The 17,210-nt window shown below is 38.8% G+C and overlaps 1 protein-coding gene and 1 long non-coding RNA gene across 2 annotated transcripts; one reads left to right on the top strand and one right to left on the bottom strand.

The window, feature by feature from the left end:
* The first annotated feature begins 5,841 nt into the window (after window positions 1-5,841).
* Window positions 5,842-7,087, top strand: LOC141848126 (uncharacterized). Its single transcript, XR_012603469.1, has 2 exons — window positions 5,842-6,019; window positions 6,883-7,087. It is a non-coding gene; the product is annotated as an uncharacterized LOC141848126 (long non-coding RNA).
* Window positions 7,088-14,194: 7,107 nt separating this feature from the next.
* LOC141847455 (beta-eudesmol synthase) lies at window positions 14,195-17,005 on the bottom strand. Its single transcript, XM_074735501.1, has 7 exons — window positions 16,883-17,005; window positions 16,511-16,769; window positions 15,780-16,152; window positions 15,233-15,451; window positions 14,894-15,029; window positions 14,565-14,813; window positions 14,195-14,488 (listed from the first exon to the last, which is right to left on the bottom strand). The coding sequence occupies exons 1-7, from the start codon at window positions 17,003-17,005 to the stop codon at window positions 14,195-14,197; spliced, it is 1,653 nt and encodes a 550-aa protein (XP_074591602.1).
* Between the last annotated feature and the right edge of the window lie 205 nt (window positions 17,006-17,210).

Raw genomic sequence — 17,210 nt, 5'->3', positions numbered from 1 at the left:
ATATATGTTAGTTCTTTTATAGAAGAAATTCATGATGATCCATAGCATGCTTTTGTACTGATATGCTTTAGCTACTACTTAGTTGCATGTTTGGATTTTATTCACACCTTGAAAACTTTAAGTACTGCCATACTTAACATAACTAACATTAGTAAGTAAAGTTAGTAATTAAGTAGCGCCGCCCTTAAAGAGTAGTAAGGAGGGTGGGTCGTTACAGGTGGTATCAGAGCAGGTCCCATTCTCCAGCATCACACACATCAGCATCAACCTTGCCGTCTTCAAGTAAGAAAGTACTTAAGTTTTTCTTTTATGCTTTTCCTTATTAATTGCAGTATAGAGTATCTTTTTATATAGATATGTATGCTTAGAAAGTATAGAGCCGATTCCAAGTCTTTTTCTCTGTATAATAGATGGCTAGAAGAGGACGTCCCCGTACCGCTCGTGCTGAGAACCAAGCTCAGGAGAACGAAGAGCCCAGAGCAGCTGGGCCCAATCTTTTTGAAGTTGTTGCTCAGCTCCAGAGACAAGTAGCAGAGCAACAACAAGTGATTGCCAATCTGATGGCCAATCAGCAGCCAGTTCCTCCTACTCCCCCAACCAGAAATGTGGAGGCTCCAGTGGTAACTGAGGTCCCACCAGCTGCTCAGGAAGTCGCCACAGCACCTAAAAGACAAGAAGCATATCTCATACAGTGGCTGAAGTTGAAGCCAGAAAGCTTCTCAGGCACGACTGAGCCCTGGGATGCCCAGGCTTGGTTCAAGACACTAGAGAGCACGATGGAGCTTCTTGACTGGCCAGAAGTCGAGAAGGTCAAGTGTGCCTCTTTCTGCCTGACTGGAGATGCTCGTATGTGGTGGGAGAGGATAAAGAGCAAGAGAGCAGCCAACCAGATGAGCTGGGCTGACTTTGAGACAGAGTTTTATGAAGAATTCTTCCGTCAACGGATCACCAACAAACACTATGAGGAATTTATGGAGTTCAGACAAGGTGACCTGTCGGTGGAAGAAGCAGTCAGAAGGTTCAACAGGCTAGCTCGTCTCTGCCCAGAGCTAGTAAGTACAGAGAAGGAGCGAGTCAGACTGATGCTCAGAATGCTGAGACCAGAGATAGCACTTAATGTGAGTAGTGGAACTCACCGACCACAGACTGGCGAAGAACTGGTCAGTAGTGCATTAATCGCTGAGCACTATCTGAACAGTATCAAGGCACAACAGACACAGCTCAAGCCAGTTAAGACAGAAGACAAGGCAGCAGGGGGTCAGAAACCCCAATCAAGTAAGCAGAACTGGAAGGACAAGGGTCACAAGAGAAAGCAGTGGAACTCAGGAAGTAACCAAAGGGAGGACCAGCAAACAAGCAGACCAAGTTCCTTCCTTGTCCGAAATGTGGGAGAACACATCCAGGAGCCTGTCTTTTGGGTAAGACTGGATGTTATTCGTGTGGGCAGGAAGGACACATGGCTAAAGAATGTCCTAACAAGCTTAAAGCACCTCAGCCGCAGCCAGTGCCATATGGAGGCAAGCCTCAGTTACACTACATGCCTGCAGCTCTGGGAGGACCCCAGCTTAGTCAAGGAAGGTTGGAAGCCCCACCAGATCCAGCCAGTGCCAGAGTATTCTCCCTCACTAAAGAGGATGCTGCTAGTGCCTCCACGGTCGTAACAGGTCAAGTAGTTATTTTTCAGCATTTAGCTACTGCACTATTTGATACTGGGGCGACCCATTCTTTTGTATCAGTACCCTTTTCCAAGGAATTGCAGGTGCCTACAGAAAGCATGAACTCCAAGTTCTTGACGACCCTACCCTCTGGGGAAGTCATGGAGTCCAACCAGTGGCTTCGGGCTGTACCAGTTAGAATTTCAGACCGCGAGCTATATGTGGATTTAGTAGTCCTTGCGATGCAGGATTTCGATGTCATTCTGGGCATGGATTTCCTCAGCAAGTATAGTGCTTCAGTGGACTGCCGCAGAAGAAAAGTGATTTTCAGCCCAGAAGGAGAACCGTCCTTTAAGTTCACAGGAGTGCCAAAGAGGAAGACCCAGAAACTTCTCTCTTCTCTAACAGCTCACCAGATGTTAGAAAAAGGGTGCGCTGGTTTTCTTGCATATATTGTGAACACAGAAGAACAAGAAGGACTCAAGCAGGAGGATGTTCGAGTAGTCTGTGAGTACCCAGAGGTATTCCCAGAAGAGCTACCTGGACTACCTCCCAACAGAGAAGTGGAGTTTGAAATTGAATTGGTTCCTGGTACCGGTCCAATTTCAAAAGCTCCATACCGGATGTCTCCAGCAGAGTTGAAAGAGTTACAAGAACAACTACAGGAGCTACTTGACAAAGGTCTCATCCGCCCTAGTCATTCACCATGGGGAGCTCCAGTGTTGTTCGTCAAGAAGAAAGACGGATCTATGCGGATGTGCATAGATTATAGAGCGCTGAACAAAGTGACAATCAAGAACAAGTACCCTCTTCCCAGAATAGATGATCTCTTTGATCAGCTAAGAGGGGCCGCAGTTTTCTCGAAGATAGATTTGCGCTCTGGGTATCATCAGCTGAAAGTCAAAGAAAGTGACATACCCAAAACAGCGTTCAGAACGAGGTATGGTCACTATGAATTTGTAGTGATGCCATTTGGAGTGACCAATGCCCCAGCAGTCTTCATGGAGCTGATGAATCATGTCTTCAGAGAATATCTAGATAAATTCGTGATTGTGTTTATCGATGATATTCTGATATATTCACGAACTCCAGAGGACCATGCTACACACTTGAGGATAGTGCTACAGATTCTTCAGCAGAAACAGCTCTATGCAAAATTCTCAAAGTGTGAGTTCTGGTTAGACCAAGTAGCATTCTTAGGTCACGTCATCTCAAAGGAAGGCATCAAAGTGGATCCTGCCAAGATAGAGGCAGTCAGCAACTGGCGTAGACCCAAGAACGCCAGTGAGATCAGAAGTTTCCTTGGTTTAGCAGGATATTACAGAAAATTCGTGGAGGACTTTTCCAGGATAGCCTCTCCACTTACAGCCCTGACCAAAAAGAATAAGAAGTTTGAGTGGTCAGATAAGTGCGAGCACAGTTTTCTAGAGCTGAAGAAAAGACTGACTAGTGCTCCCGTTCTGACTGTTCCAGAGAGTGACAAAAGTTTTGACATCTACAGTGACGCTTCCAAGATGGGCCTTGGAGCTGTACTCATGCAAGAAGGGAAAGTTATAGCTTATGCTTCCAGACAACTCAAAGACTATGAGAAGAACTACCCCACTCATGATCTTGAGCTGGCAGCTGTGGTCTTTGCACTAAAGCTCTGGCGACATTATTTGTATGGAGTTCAGTGCAGAATCTTCACAGACCATCAGAGCTTGAAGTACTTCTTCACCCAGAAAGACCTAAATTAATAAAATATTAATTCCTTAGATCACTAAAAGACAAAACCTTCATATCTCATGGTGGGATATAAAAAGGGGTGAGAGGCTCTTGATGAAGGGTTGTTGGATGCTCTTGCTCTCCCTCTTCTTCTTCTCTTCCACCTTTGGTCGAACCTCCTATTGTGGCTAGCACCACAGTTTGGTTCTTCTCCATCTCAGTGTTCGTGTGGATACCGTGGAGGCGCGAACACACTGATCGTGCTGAGATCCGTCGACCTTGAAGGCAAAGAGTTGCTGTCGGGATTGCGAAGGGCACGCATCGAAGGTAAACTCGATTCTAGTAGGTAGAATCGTCAAACGAGTATATTTTTTGCATGGATCTTCTGGAGGGATCCTGTTTTCCGCTGCGTTATATGCGGTTTAATCGGTTTTTTGCGCATATAGATCCCTACACATCCACCCAAATTCGAAGGGGATTTCATCGTCTGGAAAAAGAAAATGGAGGTATTTTTTCGTACCGATTTTGATATATTATTATCTATTAAATATGGTTTTGCAGTTCCAAAAGATACGAACGGGGATGAAAAAGAAGAATGTTTATGGAATAAAAAGGAGCAATCTGAGTCCGTCGCCAATAGTAAGGCTGAGTTCCATCTACTAATGGTTTTACTTACTCAAGAAGTAAATCGAATCGGCACCTACCACTCCGCGAAAGAACTGTGGGAGAAGTTCTTAGAACTTCATGAGGGTACCTCAGAAGCCAAGTCAGCGAGGAAGGACCTTCTACGGAATCAGCTGACAAATCTACGAATGATGGAAGGAGAAACGGTGGCAGAACTTCACGCCAAAATTAAGGAGCTAATCTCCGGACTCACCCAACTCGGCGAATCGGTAAGTAATCGCGATTCTATTCGATACGCCCTCAATGCCTTCCCGAGAACCCAGGAGTGGAGTACAATCGTCGACGCCTATTATATTTCCAAGGATTTAGAGGTAAGTATGCTAGATGAAATGTTTTCTATTTTTGAATTACATGAGTATCGGTGTGCAGGATCTAGAAAAATAGGCAATATTGCCCTAAACACAAGGAGAACAGAAAAAGGATCAGAATCCTCGACGGACGACGAAGAGACAACACAAATGGTAAGAAACTTTAAAAGTTTTTTTAAAGCTAACAAGTTTTCGAGAATGCAGAAAAGCAAGGCGATCTCCAAAGAAACGTACTGTCCGATGCTATAACTGCAACGAAGAGGGACATGTAAAAGACCAGTGCCCCAAACTCAAGAACCAGCCCAAAAAGAAGAAGGCATTGAAAGCCACTTGGGATGAGACCTCATCTGACGAATCAGAAACTCAGGAGTACGCCGGACTTGTGTTAATGGCAAGTCATCAAGAAGAGAGTACTGATGAAGGGGGAGCAACATCAGAAGAAAGTCCCGATGAAGGGGGAGCCTCTCTTTTCGAAATCGACCCGGTAAGTGAGGTATGTTTTCTCCCTCACGATCAGTTATACGCTGGAATAAAAGCAATGCTCAAGGCTAACTATAAATTAGAAAAAGAAAATTCACAATTAAAAAATGAACTAACCCTTGCATCTTCTTCTGATAACTCTAATATTTTGAAGAATGAAAATGATAACTTGAAAAACTTAATTAAAAAATTAGAACTTGATATTTCATGCTTACATCAAAAGAAAAATAGTTATCCTGATAATTTGAACTGGTATATTAAAAATCACAAGGGTCAACTTAGAAAAGTATCCAAAAATTATATTCCTCCAAGATTTTTAATCAATCCAGTAGATAGGAACTTATTTTGGGTTCCCAAATCTGTTTTAAACTGATCTTTTTTTGTGTTATTACATATGAATGCACTGATTAATATTTTTTTCCTTTTTTACTTAATTAACATTATTTTCTTATTATCTTAGAAAATTTAGTTTGATTAATTTTTTAGTGATAAAAAATTGTGTTTCTATTTTTACTCGATGCATAATTATGTTGTTCATCCACTGAGAATTTTACAAAATTTTTTAAATATTGTTTCAAATTTTCATAATTTTTTAATTCAAAATTCAAATTTAAATTTTAAAAATAGATAAAAATATTATTTTCATAGATCCGATTTTTCTTGTAACGCCCGAAAATTCTCAATTTAATTCTAGAAATATGATATGAATTTTCTGGAATTTATGCATATTTTTATGGAATTTTTAGAGTATCGGAAGTAGCAAAAAGAAATAAGTCGCTTAAGTGGTCTGCGGGGAATTGAACCCGAGACCTATGATTTAAGCAGAATAGAGGGAACCAGTTGTGCCAGCAGCGGCTGCTGAAAGGGAAGAGATCCGAATATATTTATAGACGAGTTGGGACCTATTTACCCCTTGATATAAATAGACAACTTAAGTGGGAATTAGGGATTATTTTTGAGTCACGAATTTCTCCTCTTCCTCCTTGCAACCGCCGGCTCTCTCTCTCCCTCCTCTTCACGCCGAACACCAAGGGAACACCAAGGGCCAACGGGACAACCTCCGACGAAGATTCCAGTACGAGAGCACCCGTCTCCGCGAGAGGAACTCATCGACGCAAGCAAATCGTCCAACGGCCTTCGTTTCCGGAAAACCCCACGGTTAAATCGTAAGGGAATTTAGCGAAACAAGTAAGAAACTCCTCACCTGCAGTATAGGGCTCCGTTTTATGTTTTTCGATTGTTAGATAACATGATATGTATGAATCCATGTATTGGGATGTGCCTTAGTGCACGCCACGTGTTCGATAAAATGTCTTAGACACTTTTAAGCACCTTAGAACATGCTACGTAGTCCTACTTCAGTTATAGGGGACTACGGTCCATTGGGTAGGCTCCCATAGTAGCCTCTAGGTTCAGACAACCTAGCACGGGTTCAGATAACCCTTACGAAAACAAGAAATTCGAACAAGTAAAGAAATACATTTTTGGCACTGTACAGGATCTTTGATCCAACGGGTTGGATTCCCGCAGTCATCCCGGGCTGGACTCCCGCAGTCGGTCCCTAGGTTCAGATAACCTAGTAAGCTAGGTTCAGATAACCTAGTAAGGGTTGGATTCCCTCAGTCATCCCGGGAGGGGCTCCCGCAGTCGCCCATAGCATGCTTATATCACGGTACAGTGCCGGGCCCAAAGCAAGATCATGATATAAATAATTTCACCTAGTATGTATATGGTTTCAGGTTTACAGACTAGCTAGGTGAACACAATATAGGTACAAGAATGGCTAAGTTTAGATAATTTAGCTCAGACCTCAGTTCATGCTATATTGTTATTTGTACTCAGTATGATCCATGTTATGTTTGGTTTTTGATACATGCTTATGTTCAGTTTTCAGCTTCATGCTTTATGCGATGCTATGCCATGTAATTCCTGTTCACATATGTTTTCAAGAAGCATGTTTTCAAAACATTTGCATCGTACATGTTTTAGTGAGGTAGAATGTTTCTTACTAAGCTTTTAGCTTACAGATTCTATTTTTCCCTATACTGCAGATAAAGGTAAGGGAAAAAGAGATTGATGAACTGGTGGAGGCTGGAAGATCAATGCAAAAGCAAAGATGTGTGTGGGCTAAAGGAACTGGAACTACGATCTAATTTGACTTGTGGTTAAAAGTTTAGAATTCCTGAACATGTTTAGATCAGATCTAATTTGACTTGGTAGTTAACCATTTATGAATTTCGAACATGTTTTAGACTATGATAATGCCTTATAGAACCTTCATGCTATGCCAAGATTTATGTTTAGACGTAGTAGTATATTTGTGATGTATGTTAGAACAGGGGGACATATATTGCTGCGAATTGGTTGGACACCGTCGGCGTCCAGCGTCTGACACGGCCTGCCCGTGTCAACAGGCACGGCCGTGCCAGGCAGGCCTTCGGCGTCCAGAGACCGACACGGCCAGGCCGTGCTGAACAGCACGGCCGTGCCAAGTGGTCTCTCGGCGTGGGCGTGCCGTACGTCCAGAGTCTGACACGGCCAGGCCGTGCTGAACAGCACGGCCGTGCCAGCTTCCAACCCCAAAACACGGATTAAGTTAGGTTTCAAAGGAAAATTTTATTCTAGACAGTTCTTGCCACCCTAGTAAGCCTTCCGCTGTAGTTTATGTATGTATATAAGTAACGAATCCGGCCTTGTAAGTAAGCATGAGAGGTCGGGTCGTTACAGCAACCCTGATGTCTTTGTCATCATTAGCACTGCCACTGCAGAAGGAATTGTCTGATTTTGGAGTTGAAATTATTTATGGACAACTCTCTGCATTGACCTTAGAGTCAACCCTGCTTGAGGATATACAGAGAAAGCAAAGTGAAGATCCAGATATCCAGAAGATCAAGCAAGGGATACAAAAAGAAGACAAGTCAGAGTTTCGAGTATCAGACAGTGGAATCCTTTATCAGGGGAACCGCCTTTGTGTCCCCAATGATGAGGAACTGAGAAAGAAGATTTTAGAAGAAGCCCATAATACGCCTTACTCCATGCATCCTGGTTCCACCAAGATGTATCAGGACGTGAAACAGAGATTCTGGTGGTCTGGACTCAAAAGAGACGTTGTTAAGTATGTCAGTACCTGCCTGACGTGCCAGAGAGTCAAAGCAGAGCACCAGAGACCAGGAGGAGTCCTACAGCCCCTCCCAATACCAGAGTGGAAATGGGAGGAAATATCCATGGACTTTATTACAGGCCTTCCAAGAACCACCAATGGATATGATGCAATATGGGTGATAGTGGACAGATTGACCAAGTCTGCCCATTTTCTAGCTATCAAGGTGTCCCACTCTATAGAGCAGTTGGCACAGCTATATGTTAAGGAAATAATCAGACTTCATGGAGTTCCGAAGTCTATTGTTTCGGATAGAGATGGGCGCTTCACCTCTCATTTCTGGGAGTGTGTTCAAAATGCATTAGGCACCAAACTCAAGTTCAGCACAGCCTTCCATCCTCAGACTGATGGACAGACGGAACGAGTAAATCAGATTTTAGAAGATATGCTCAGGGCTTGTGCATTAGATTTCAAGGGAAGTTGGTGCAAGTTTCTGTGCTTAGCTGAATTCGCCTACAACAATAGCTATCAAGCCACTATCAAGATGGCACCTTACGAAGCGCTATACGGCAGGAAGTGCAGATCACCCATCTGCTGGCAAGAAGCGGGTGAAAAGAAAGAAATGGAAGTAGAGCTGGGCATTCAGACTGAGATGATAGATGAGACCACTCAGGCTATCCAGAAGATCAGACAGAGAATTGAGACTGCCCAGAGTAGACAAAAAAGTTATGCTGACACACGCCGTAGGCCACTTGAATTCCAAGTAGGGGATTCAGTCTTCCTCAAAGTCGCTCCGCTCCTATGAAGGGAGTGATGAGATTTGGCAAAAAGGGAGCTAAGTCCTCGCTACGTAGGACCCTATCTGATTACAGAGAGGATTGGGAAGGTAGCTTACAAGCTGGACTTACCACAAGACATGTCAGCAATACACAATGTATTTCATGTCTCCATGCTAAAGAAGTGCCTCCACGACCCTAGCCAAGTGATTCAACCTCAGACAGTACAGATTCAGGAAGATCTTAGCTACGAGAGCAGACCTACACAGATAGTGGACAGAGCAGTTAAGAGACTGAGAAACAAAGAAGTGCCACTAGTGAAGGTCATCTGGCAGAACCAGAAACACGAGGAAGTTACTTGGGAGCGTGAGGACAGTATGAGACAGAAATATCCAGAATTGTTCTAAGTTCGAGGACGAACTTTTTATAAGGTATGGGGGATTGTAACATCCCAAATTTCCTTATTTCGAGTCCTTAAAGTGCTTAAAAATATTTAGAAATGCCATAGAAATATTCTAAAGATTTTTAGAAATTTTTAGAGTATTTTTATGTAATTTTTGGAGGTCGTTTGGTATTTTTACAAAAAGAAACAAAATCGCTACAAAAAGAGGCCGAGCCAAGGCTCGAACCCAAGACCCCTAACCAAGGGGCGCCTTAACTTGTTTCTGCTAGCCAAGAATCCAACAAATGTTTCATGAACAAATAGGGAACGAAATATTGATTAAGCGATTTTAGGAACCGAAAATAATTACGGGTATAAAAGAGGTTAAGTTAGAGAATCGATTGTATTTTTCCCCAAACCCTAACTCCTCTCCTCGCCGCGCGCCTGCGTTTTTTCCTGTTCGGACGAAAACGAAGCCGCCGTTAGGGCTCTCCTCCGACTGCCGACTGAGGGCTGTTTCTGAGGGATCGGCACAGTTTTGTGATCTCCTCGTCGAGGGGAACACCCAGACGTTAAGGGATCGCCGAAGCAGCAACCTTTCTGAAACCATAGAGGTCGTCTCCGTCGGCTGTAAGTCCAAGAACGCAAGGTAAGTTGCTACTCACCTGCAGTAGGAGTAGTTCCGCGATTTCGTTTTCCTTCTCTGAATTTTCGGAAGCATGTTGTAAGGTTTCTCTTCTCTAAGCAAGACCAGCCCCTGTTAGTTAGCATTTTGGTTTGATTTTCCTTGCTACCTTATCTAGCATGAGAAGCCAGTAACTTAGCATGTGAGTTTGGCATGGCCGAATCTTTTTCTTACAGTGCATATTTGTTTTCTCTGCTATCTCCTTGAGCATGATCAACTACAGCCTATTTATATATTTATGCTTGCATAATGTTGTAGTGTAAACACAAAAAAAATCATATGCTTAAAAGTTTTAAGGGTTAGTAGAAGCATGAAAACAATATCAAGGAGTATGTATAGTTTCGTATTTGTTCCGGATTTTTTTGTAGCATGCATTGTAGCTAATTCTAGTTCAGTTGCTCCAAATCATGAATCTGTAGCTTTCAATTTTCAGCTGGATAGGCTTAAATTGTTTTAAACTCACATGAGTAGAAGGTTGTTAGTGTCTTATTAAATCCTGTTAGGGGGTTATGAGTAGCTGTAAACAAAGCAAGACCAAGGTCTTTGTAGGATCCCAAGTTCTAGAATTTGGATCCGCAGCACGCCAAGTGCTCGAAGAAATGCCGAGGTATTTTATATTAGAAGTATTAAAAAGATAATAAGTATTTTATTTTAAGAGGCTAGTACCCGACTTCCGAGGTTGTCGTTAAATAAATCCAGGTGACCAATTCCGAGGTCTTGGCCCTGGTAAGACCAAGGTCTTTACCCTCGTAGGACTGGTGGCTAGCTACCTCAGTTTCTATTAGGGAGCGCGCTTTGGTACTAAGCCTGGGCCCAAGAGAAGATTATTATTATTTTGAAGTATTAAACTATACGTATTTGGACTAACGAAGCAAGTATCATTAAAGTTCAATTCAGCAAGTTTAGCTTCTTTATTTCCGAGTTTAGCAAGTTAGAACTGTTTGTTCCTTTTAGAAATGCAAGATTTAGTTTAATTGCTATATTCTTTGAGCATGCGGTTTTATTCTCATATATATATGCATTTATGTGTTTTGTGAGTTAGATAGCGCTTACTAAGCATTGGCTTATAGTTGCATTTCCTCCTACTGCAGATAAAGGAAAAGGAAAGCTTATATGAAGGAAGGCGACAAGGAGATGATGGGTGTGTGATGTTGAGAATGGAAGCTTCGAGGACCTTGCTAAGAATTTAAATGGATGTTAATTTATTCTTTCTTCTGCTTTGAATTGTTAGAAGAATCTAGAGGTTGTACATGTTATTTCTTGTTACTAGGATATAGTAGATAGATTATTTGCTTTATTCTAATATTGCTGAAATGCTCTCGGTAATGCTGGAATTTAATCCTTCTGGGAATTCTTTTTATAACAGTTGCCATGTATGTTAGTTCTTTTATAGAAGAAATTCATGATGATCCATAGCATGCTTTTGTACTGATATGCTTTAGCTACTACTTAGTTGCATGTTTGGATTTTATTCACACCTTGAAAACTTTAAGTACTGTCATATTAACATAACTAACATTAGTAAGTAAAGTTAGTAATTAAGTAGCGCCGCCCTTAAAGAGTAGTAAGGAGGGTGGGTCGTTACACATCCTGCACTAAATTTCCTTACGATTCTTCCGTTAAGGTTTCGGAGAAGAAGATCTTCTCGGCGATCTTCCTACGCCTACACGTTCTTCTCGCGGAGAGGAGCGTCCTCGTAGAAGAATCTCTCCGGAAGCCTTCTCTTGGCCGGCCACCACAAGGAAGAAGAGGGAAGGGGAAAAACTCGGAGAGGGAATAAGAAAACTTCAGTTTTCTTCTTGTTTCCGCCGACCAAAGAAAAAAAGAAGAGAAAATAGGTTTTCTCTCTCTAATTTCCCCTTTTATACTAAATTATCTTTTCATGTCTAACTTGACGTTTAACTCATATAATTACAATTGTTTCCCATTTTATAATAGGAAACTCTTACTGGGGCTCATGACTGGCACAATCCATTTAAGGCTTTTAACTGTTACAGGTTTTGGGTTCGAACCCTAGCCATGATATATTTTTTTCTACTTTTTCTAATCCAAAAATTCTAGAAAAATATTCTAAAATTCTAGAAAAATCATAGAATATTTCTAAAATTATTTTTAAGAATTTTCAGGCGTTACAATTATTGTATTCTTGTGTGCTTTATTTTTATATTCCTTTTAAAGTTTCTCTACCTCTAGAACCTTTTTAGAAAGAAGTTAATTATAATAAAAATCAATTTATTTATGTCGCGCATCCTTACAATTTATATTATAGAAATCTTGGGAATGAAATCAAAGGATGCTAGGCATCTGGATTGGCCGACGTATGCGCCCCGATTTACCCTGGTGGTCGGTAGGAAACTTCCGTGGGACCGGACCGGTCACCCCCAGGGATTGAGTCCATGAGACTGACTGGGATTTATCATTATAGAAATCTTATATGCTTAACTTAGAAAATATTATTATCAAGTTAGTCATATACTTGCTTTAATTGCTTATCCATTTTCACTGTATTACTATATCTATATGGTTTAGAGCTATTTTTCATCCTTTAAAGCTCATAAAATTTATAATACTATTCACCCCCTCCCCCTCTAGTGTCGAGTTTGATCCTATAGGAGTGAGAAATTTTACAACCACCAAAGCCTAGCTTGGAAAATCTGTTAGAGAACTTCATCTTGCCACAAATCAAGCAAAACAAAGAGTTCAGGCGATAACATCTCTTATGAAGTAGAATAAGAACTTTCTTAAGATTTTCATTTCTTATGAAGCCTAGTATGTTTTTTTAGCAACAATGATACATAAGTATAAAGAAATAAGAACATCATAAAATGACAAGCACTTCAAAAGATAGATAACAAAGGCAAGAGTGTATAGAGTGACTTCTAAAATAAATTAAATCATCCCAAGAGATGTATCATTAACCTCATTTTTTATTATGCAATATCTTCTTTCGCAATTTTCCCCTTTAAAACAACATATTCAGTTAGTCTCATAATTATGATTTGTTAATTTAAAGTAAGCACAAGGAAAATGTCAAATAGAATCAAGCAATTGAAGAAATCCACATCCTCATCACTCACCTCAAAGCACCTTCATGCTCCCTTAACAATTTATAACTTTGTCTTTAGAAGAGGTAAACCAAATAATTTTTTTCAATTCTTGATACTCATATGCCATATTATCTTCCAGAAGTAAAAGGAGTCAATTTAGGATAAATGAAGATGGCAAGTGTTTCTTCAACCAACATGACGATGACTTCTGAATAGTGTAGTAATTTCTTCCACCAAAAAGAGAGTAGCAGCATCTATTAGGCAAAATTGCGAGAAAGGATAGGAGGGAAGATGATACAAAAAACAACTTGGAATAAACCCTAACCCTAAACTCCTTAAATATATAAACACCTTGAAAACCCTAAACTATGTGAACTGAGAATTAATTGAAACAAACCTATCTAATTTAGCCGTAAACCTCCTAAACCATGTGAACCATGATATACAATATATAATTGAACCAAACTCAAATCATCTAATTTGATTCAACCCTTACGTATCTAAATCATTTAATTTGGTTCAACTCCAACTTATCCAATTTAATTTGGATTCAAGCTCATTTTAAATCCAAACAAGATTTATTCACTTTGTAATATATGATTTTCTTAAGATAAAACAAAGTGTATTAGAAGCTAAGGAAATACTTATTTATCTGCACATGATGCTTTGTTGTTGTATTTTCACTATAAGAATCATATTAAGGGCCTTTGTTAACAAAACATGATAGATAGATGAGCTTGAGCCTTTAGTTTCACCTACTCATACCAAATAATAATGGGTCAACAATGTGATTGTTTAAGTTGTCGAATGAATGGCTTGTGCCAAAGTCTCACTTAGTTGGCATGGGTGATCATTTCCTTGGTATTTCTAACTTAAAAGACTTTACAATGATTGATTAAATGATATTTCTAAAGTGATCAAAACTACAAATATCTTATGGATTGATCCGTTACAACATTCTATCCCAAATGCCTTTATGCTAAAATGTTCAAGGTAAAGAAATCAATAGGATAAGAAAGACATAGCATAGGTCAATTTTGTAATCAATAGGATAAGAACAACACAACATAGTTTGGTCCATACTAATAGTTCTTGTAACTATTCTACAAATCTTATTGATTAAGAAAAAAAACTAGTGACTAGGGTCAATTGGAAATTTTGTTAATATCTCCTAACCAAAAGTGCAAATTTTATTAAGCAAATCACATACATAAGATACCAATACATATCAATAACTTTTTCATAAAACATCCAAATATGAGTTTATTTTATTCAAACATTGACTGAGTATTGAGCATCTCGCACTGTAATGGTTGCCTCTAATAGTCCTCAACATGCTCTTCTCATTATTACTTATTGAAGTAGTCACACTCTTATATAGGAAAAGATTCGACTAACACCAAAGAGATATTATCTTTCATCTTAGTGTCAGAATTGGTGTACATATCATTATACTTGTATATTTCTTCCATTGATCTTGAAAAGTTGACTATTCTTTCAATTATAAGTTGAGGTACTTTTGTTGGATTAAGAGACTCTTTGTTTAGATCCTTCCATGCTTTCTCTACTATCTCTCGCAGTTTCTCGCATGCAACTTTTTCATTTGTGTCATGCTCCTTCATATAACTTTCCACTGTAGAGGCAGTATGGTCTCTCCCTTTCTCCAACTATAAAAGTTTTAAGTGAAATTGTCAAACATTGTTGCTAAACTATTCTATCAAAGGAAGTGTCTAAAATGCTTACCTCATGTGATCTTATATCATTCAAGAGTCTACCAATTACACAACAAGCTTCTACGGCCTTGGGAAAACTTGAATGCCAGCCAAATACCTCTTTTGTTGCCACTTCTCCCATACCTATATAAGAAGCACAAGAGACTATAGAACACCCAGAGGAGATTAACGAATTATGCAAATGTTCGTCAAGTGATGGCACATGTCGCTCGACTCCCCACTTAGCTTCTTCAAGATAAGATATCACTAGAGCCTTCATCTATGTAAATCAAGAGAAACCAAACTTAGTCTATAAGTTTAAAGATTACATAAGTCATTATTGCTTCCTTATCAACATACTTCATCTTGAAGATATAGCATACGATACTTTTCATTGAGTTCCAACTCTTCTTCAAATTCTTCGAAAGTTTTTAATAGCTTGAGATAATAATCTTTCAGGTATTCTGGTAAACAATCAATAGCTTGAGGATTCCACCTAAATGTAAGAAAATACGAGCAAACACGTGATCATGATATTCACAAAAGAATCAATATGGTAACTTGTCATTTTACACTATTTCTTCCCTTTTAAGTAGGATTCATTTTACAATATTTTAGTCCTTCAGGTGTACATACCATACAACAACACTATAAAAGGGAAAAAGAAACTATTAGAATTTTGATATGTGAGAAACTAACCTTTTGATTGCCTCAGTTAATTGTGTACACTCTTCCAAAGTGCCATAGTTATCATATATATCATCCGTAATTGATAGAAGAGAAATCACTTTGGAGCAAATCACTCGTGCTCGAGAATGGTGAGGCTCAAAATATATAGTAAGAATCCAATAATAACCTTCCACAACTCGATCACGAGTAAAACTTAGAGATTTAGCAAGCGCTAAATCATTCCACCATCTTGAAATATGGCATAATAGAAAACCAAAAAGTATATATAAAGAAGTAAAACAATTAGTTTAAATGACAAATACAAATAAAATCCAAAAGAAACTTATAATTAGGAAAATAGAAGTAGCCAATTAACATAATGTATGAAAATTAAAATTCTTGTAAATAAGAAGTGCTAAAAAATTTCAATTAACTGCAAAATGCCCATTTTTAAATTCCTTCTAAATGTCTGACTATATTTACAAATAGATATTTGAGCAAATGTTATTATTATAATGTTGGTGTGTGTTCAAAAACATTAGAAAAATAGTGGTAAGAAGTATTCAAATTTACTTACATTGAAATTTTCTTCAGCTCCTCTTGATAAAGAGACTGTAGTAAATTGAAATTCAACTTTGCAAGTTCTAATATGACATTGTTTCGCATTGCATCTTCTTGATAAATAAGTATATATTTTCTCACCAAGAGAATTTTGATTCTTCGACATAGTGGTAACTCAAGGAAAAGAGAGACCTGTGCGGCTAAAGATTGTTCAAGTTCACTCAATAAGGATACAAGTTGAGGCTTTGTAAAATCCTTGGCTTCATCAAGTATTGTCTCTCCATGTGTTCCAAGATAAGACGCATTATATAAGCTTAATAATCCCTTGGCATCTCCATTCAAGGAAGATATAAAGTTTCCATTGTCATCTTTGAACTTGTTAAAAATATCTACAAGAGTGCATAAGAAATCAATAGTAAGTGTTCATAAAAATTATTAGTTTTAGTATACTATAGCAAACTATTTAACTAATTTTACCCTCTTTCTCTTTCTAATAATATGTACGGTTTTCATCTTAATTAAAATAAATCTTAAACCTAGACGTTGGCAACAATTTACCTTTTACCAATATGAATGCATTGGCACCTCTTTGTTCATCATTCTCTCATTATAATAAATATTTAAAATTTTCTAGCAAGCATATTAGAATTTTGTATCAAAATCAAATATATTACAATAATAAAAGCCTATTAACTTTCTAAGATATGTATATATGGCATAATAATTGTAACCCATTTTTAGCATTACCTGAAGCTACATGATATCCATATTGCCTAAGCAATCGAAATCTTAGAGAAGTTTCATAAAGCCCATAACTTTTATCATCAACTTCGTAGATCAATCTTAGTGCTTTATCTATTTCATTTTCGAAATGGTAGTCCAATCCAAGCATTTGAATTGAGTCAATCAAATTCATAAGTTGCAATATGTCACCAGTGTCCTTGAACATGCTTTTTACTTGCACCTTTAATTCTTCCACTCTCTTTATCATCCATTGAGTGGACTCCTGCATAATCAAAATTATTAGATACACATCCAACAATATCTACTAATTAGATTTTAAATTTTAAAAACTTCGTGAGGAACATTGAGTAAATGTGAGAAGGTTATAGATCATACCTCTGCATGAGAGAGCAAAGAGTTTCGGATAAAATAATCACCCCAAACGCTTGGATGAAATTTTGATGACTTACGAACTTTTGCTTCTTCATCACCAACAAAAGTTAATGATTGCTTCTCCATTATTGTTATGAGATGTGGTCTTCAACTATCTTTCTCTCGATATTTATAAGATCACATTTCCAATCCAGCTTCTTTCCAACGTATAAATTTTCTTTTAATTTTAGGGTGTTTGAAAAGCATGAAATTAAATATATTGATGGCTTAATTCTCAAGATTGGCACTGAGATGCATGCAAGAAGCAATTACAACATTAAATATATTGTGA

The sequence above is a fragment of the Curcuma longa genome, chromosome 16, assembly GCF_044706935.1.
Source record: "Curcuma longa cultivar G26 ecotype Majalengka, Jawa Barat chromosome 16, ITB_CL_G26_1.1, whole genome shotgun sequence".
Taxonomy (NCBI): Eukaryota; Viridiplantae; Streptophyta; class Magnoliopsida; order Zingiberales; family Zingiberaceae; genus Curcuma; species Curcuma longa.
The sequence above is the reverse complement of the archived record's forward strand: the minus strand, read 5'-3'. Positions and strand labels throughout refer to the sequence as shown.

What these genes read in the sequence shown, in the direction of transcription:
- LOC141847455 (XM_074735501.1), bottom strand. Translation starts at nt 17,005, where the DNA reads ATGGAGAAGCAATCATTAACTTTTGTTGGTGATGAAGAAGCAAAAGTT. An exon ending in TGGATATCATGTAGCTTCAG is followed by an intron (nt 16,153 to 16,510) that starts GTAATGCTAAAA and finishes GCACTCTTGTAG; the next exon opens with ATATTTTTAACAAGTTCAAA. An exon ending in GAGCTGAAGAAAATTTCAAT is followed by an intron (nt 15,452 to 15,779) that starts GTAAGTAAATTT and finishes CCATATTTCAAG; the next exon opens with ATGGTGGAATGATTTAGCGC.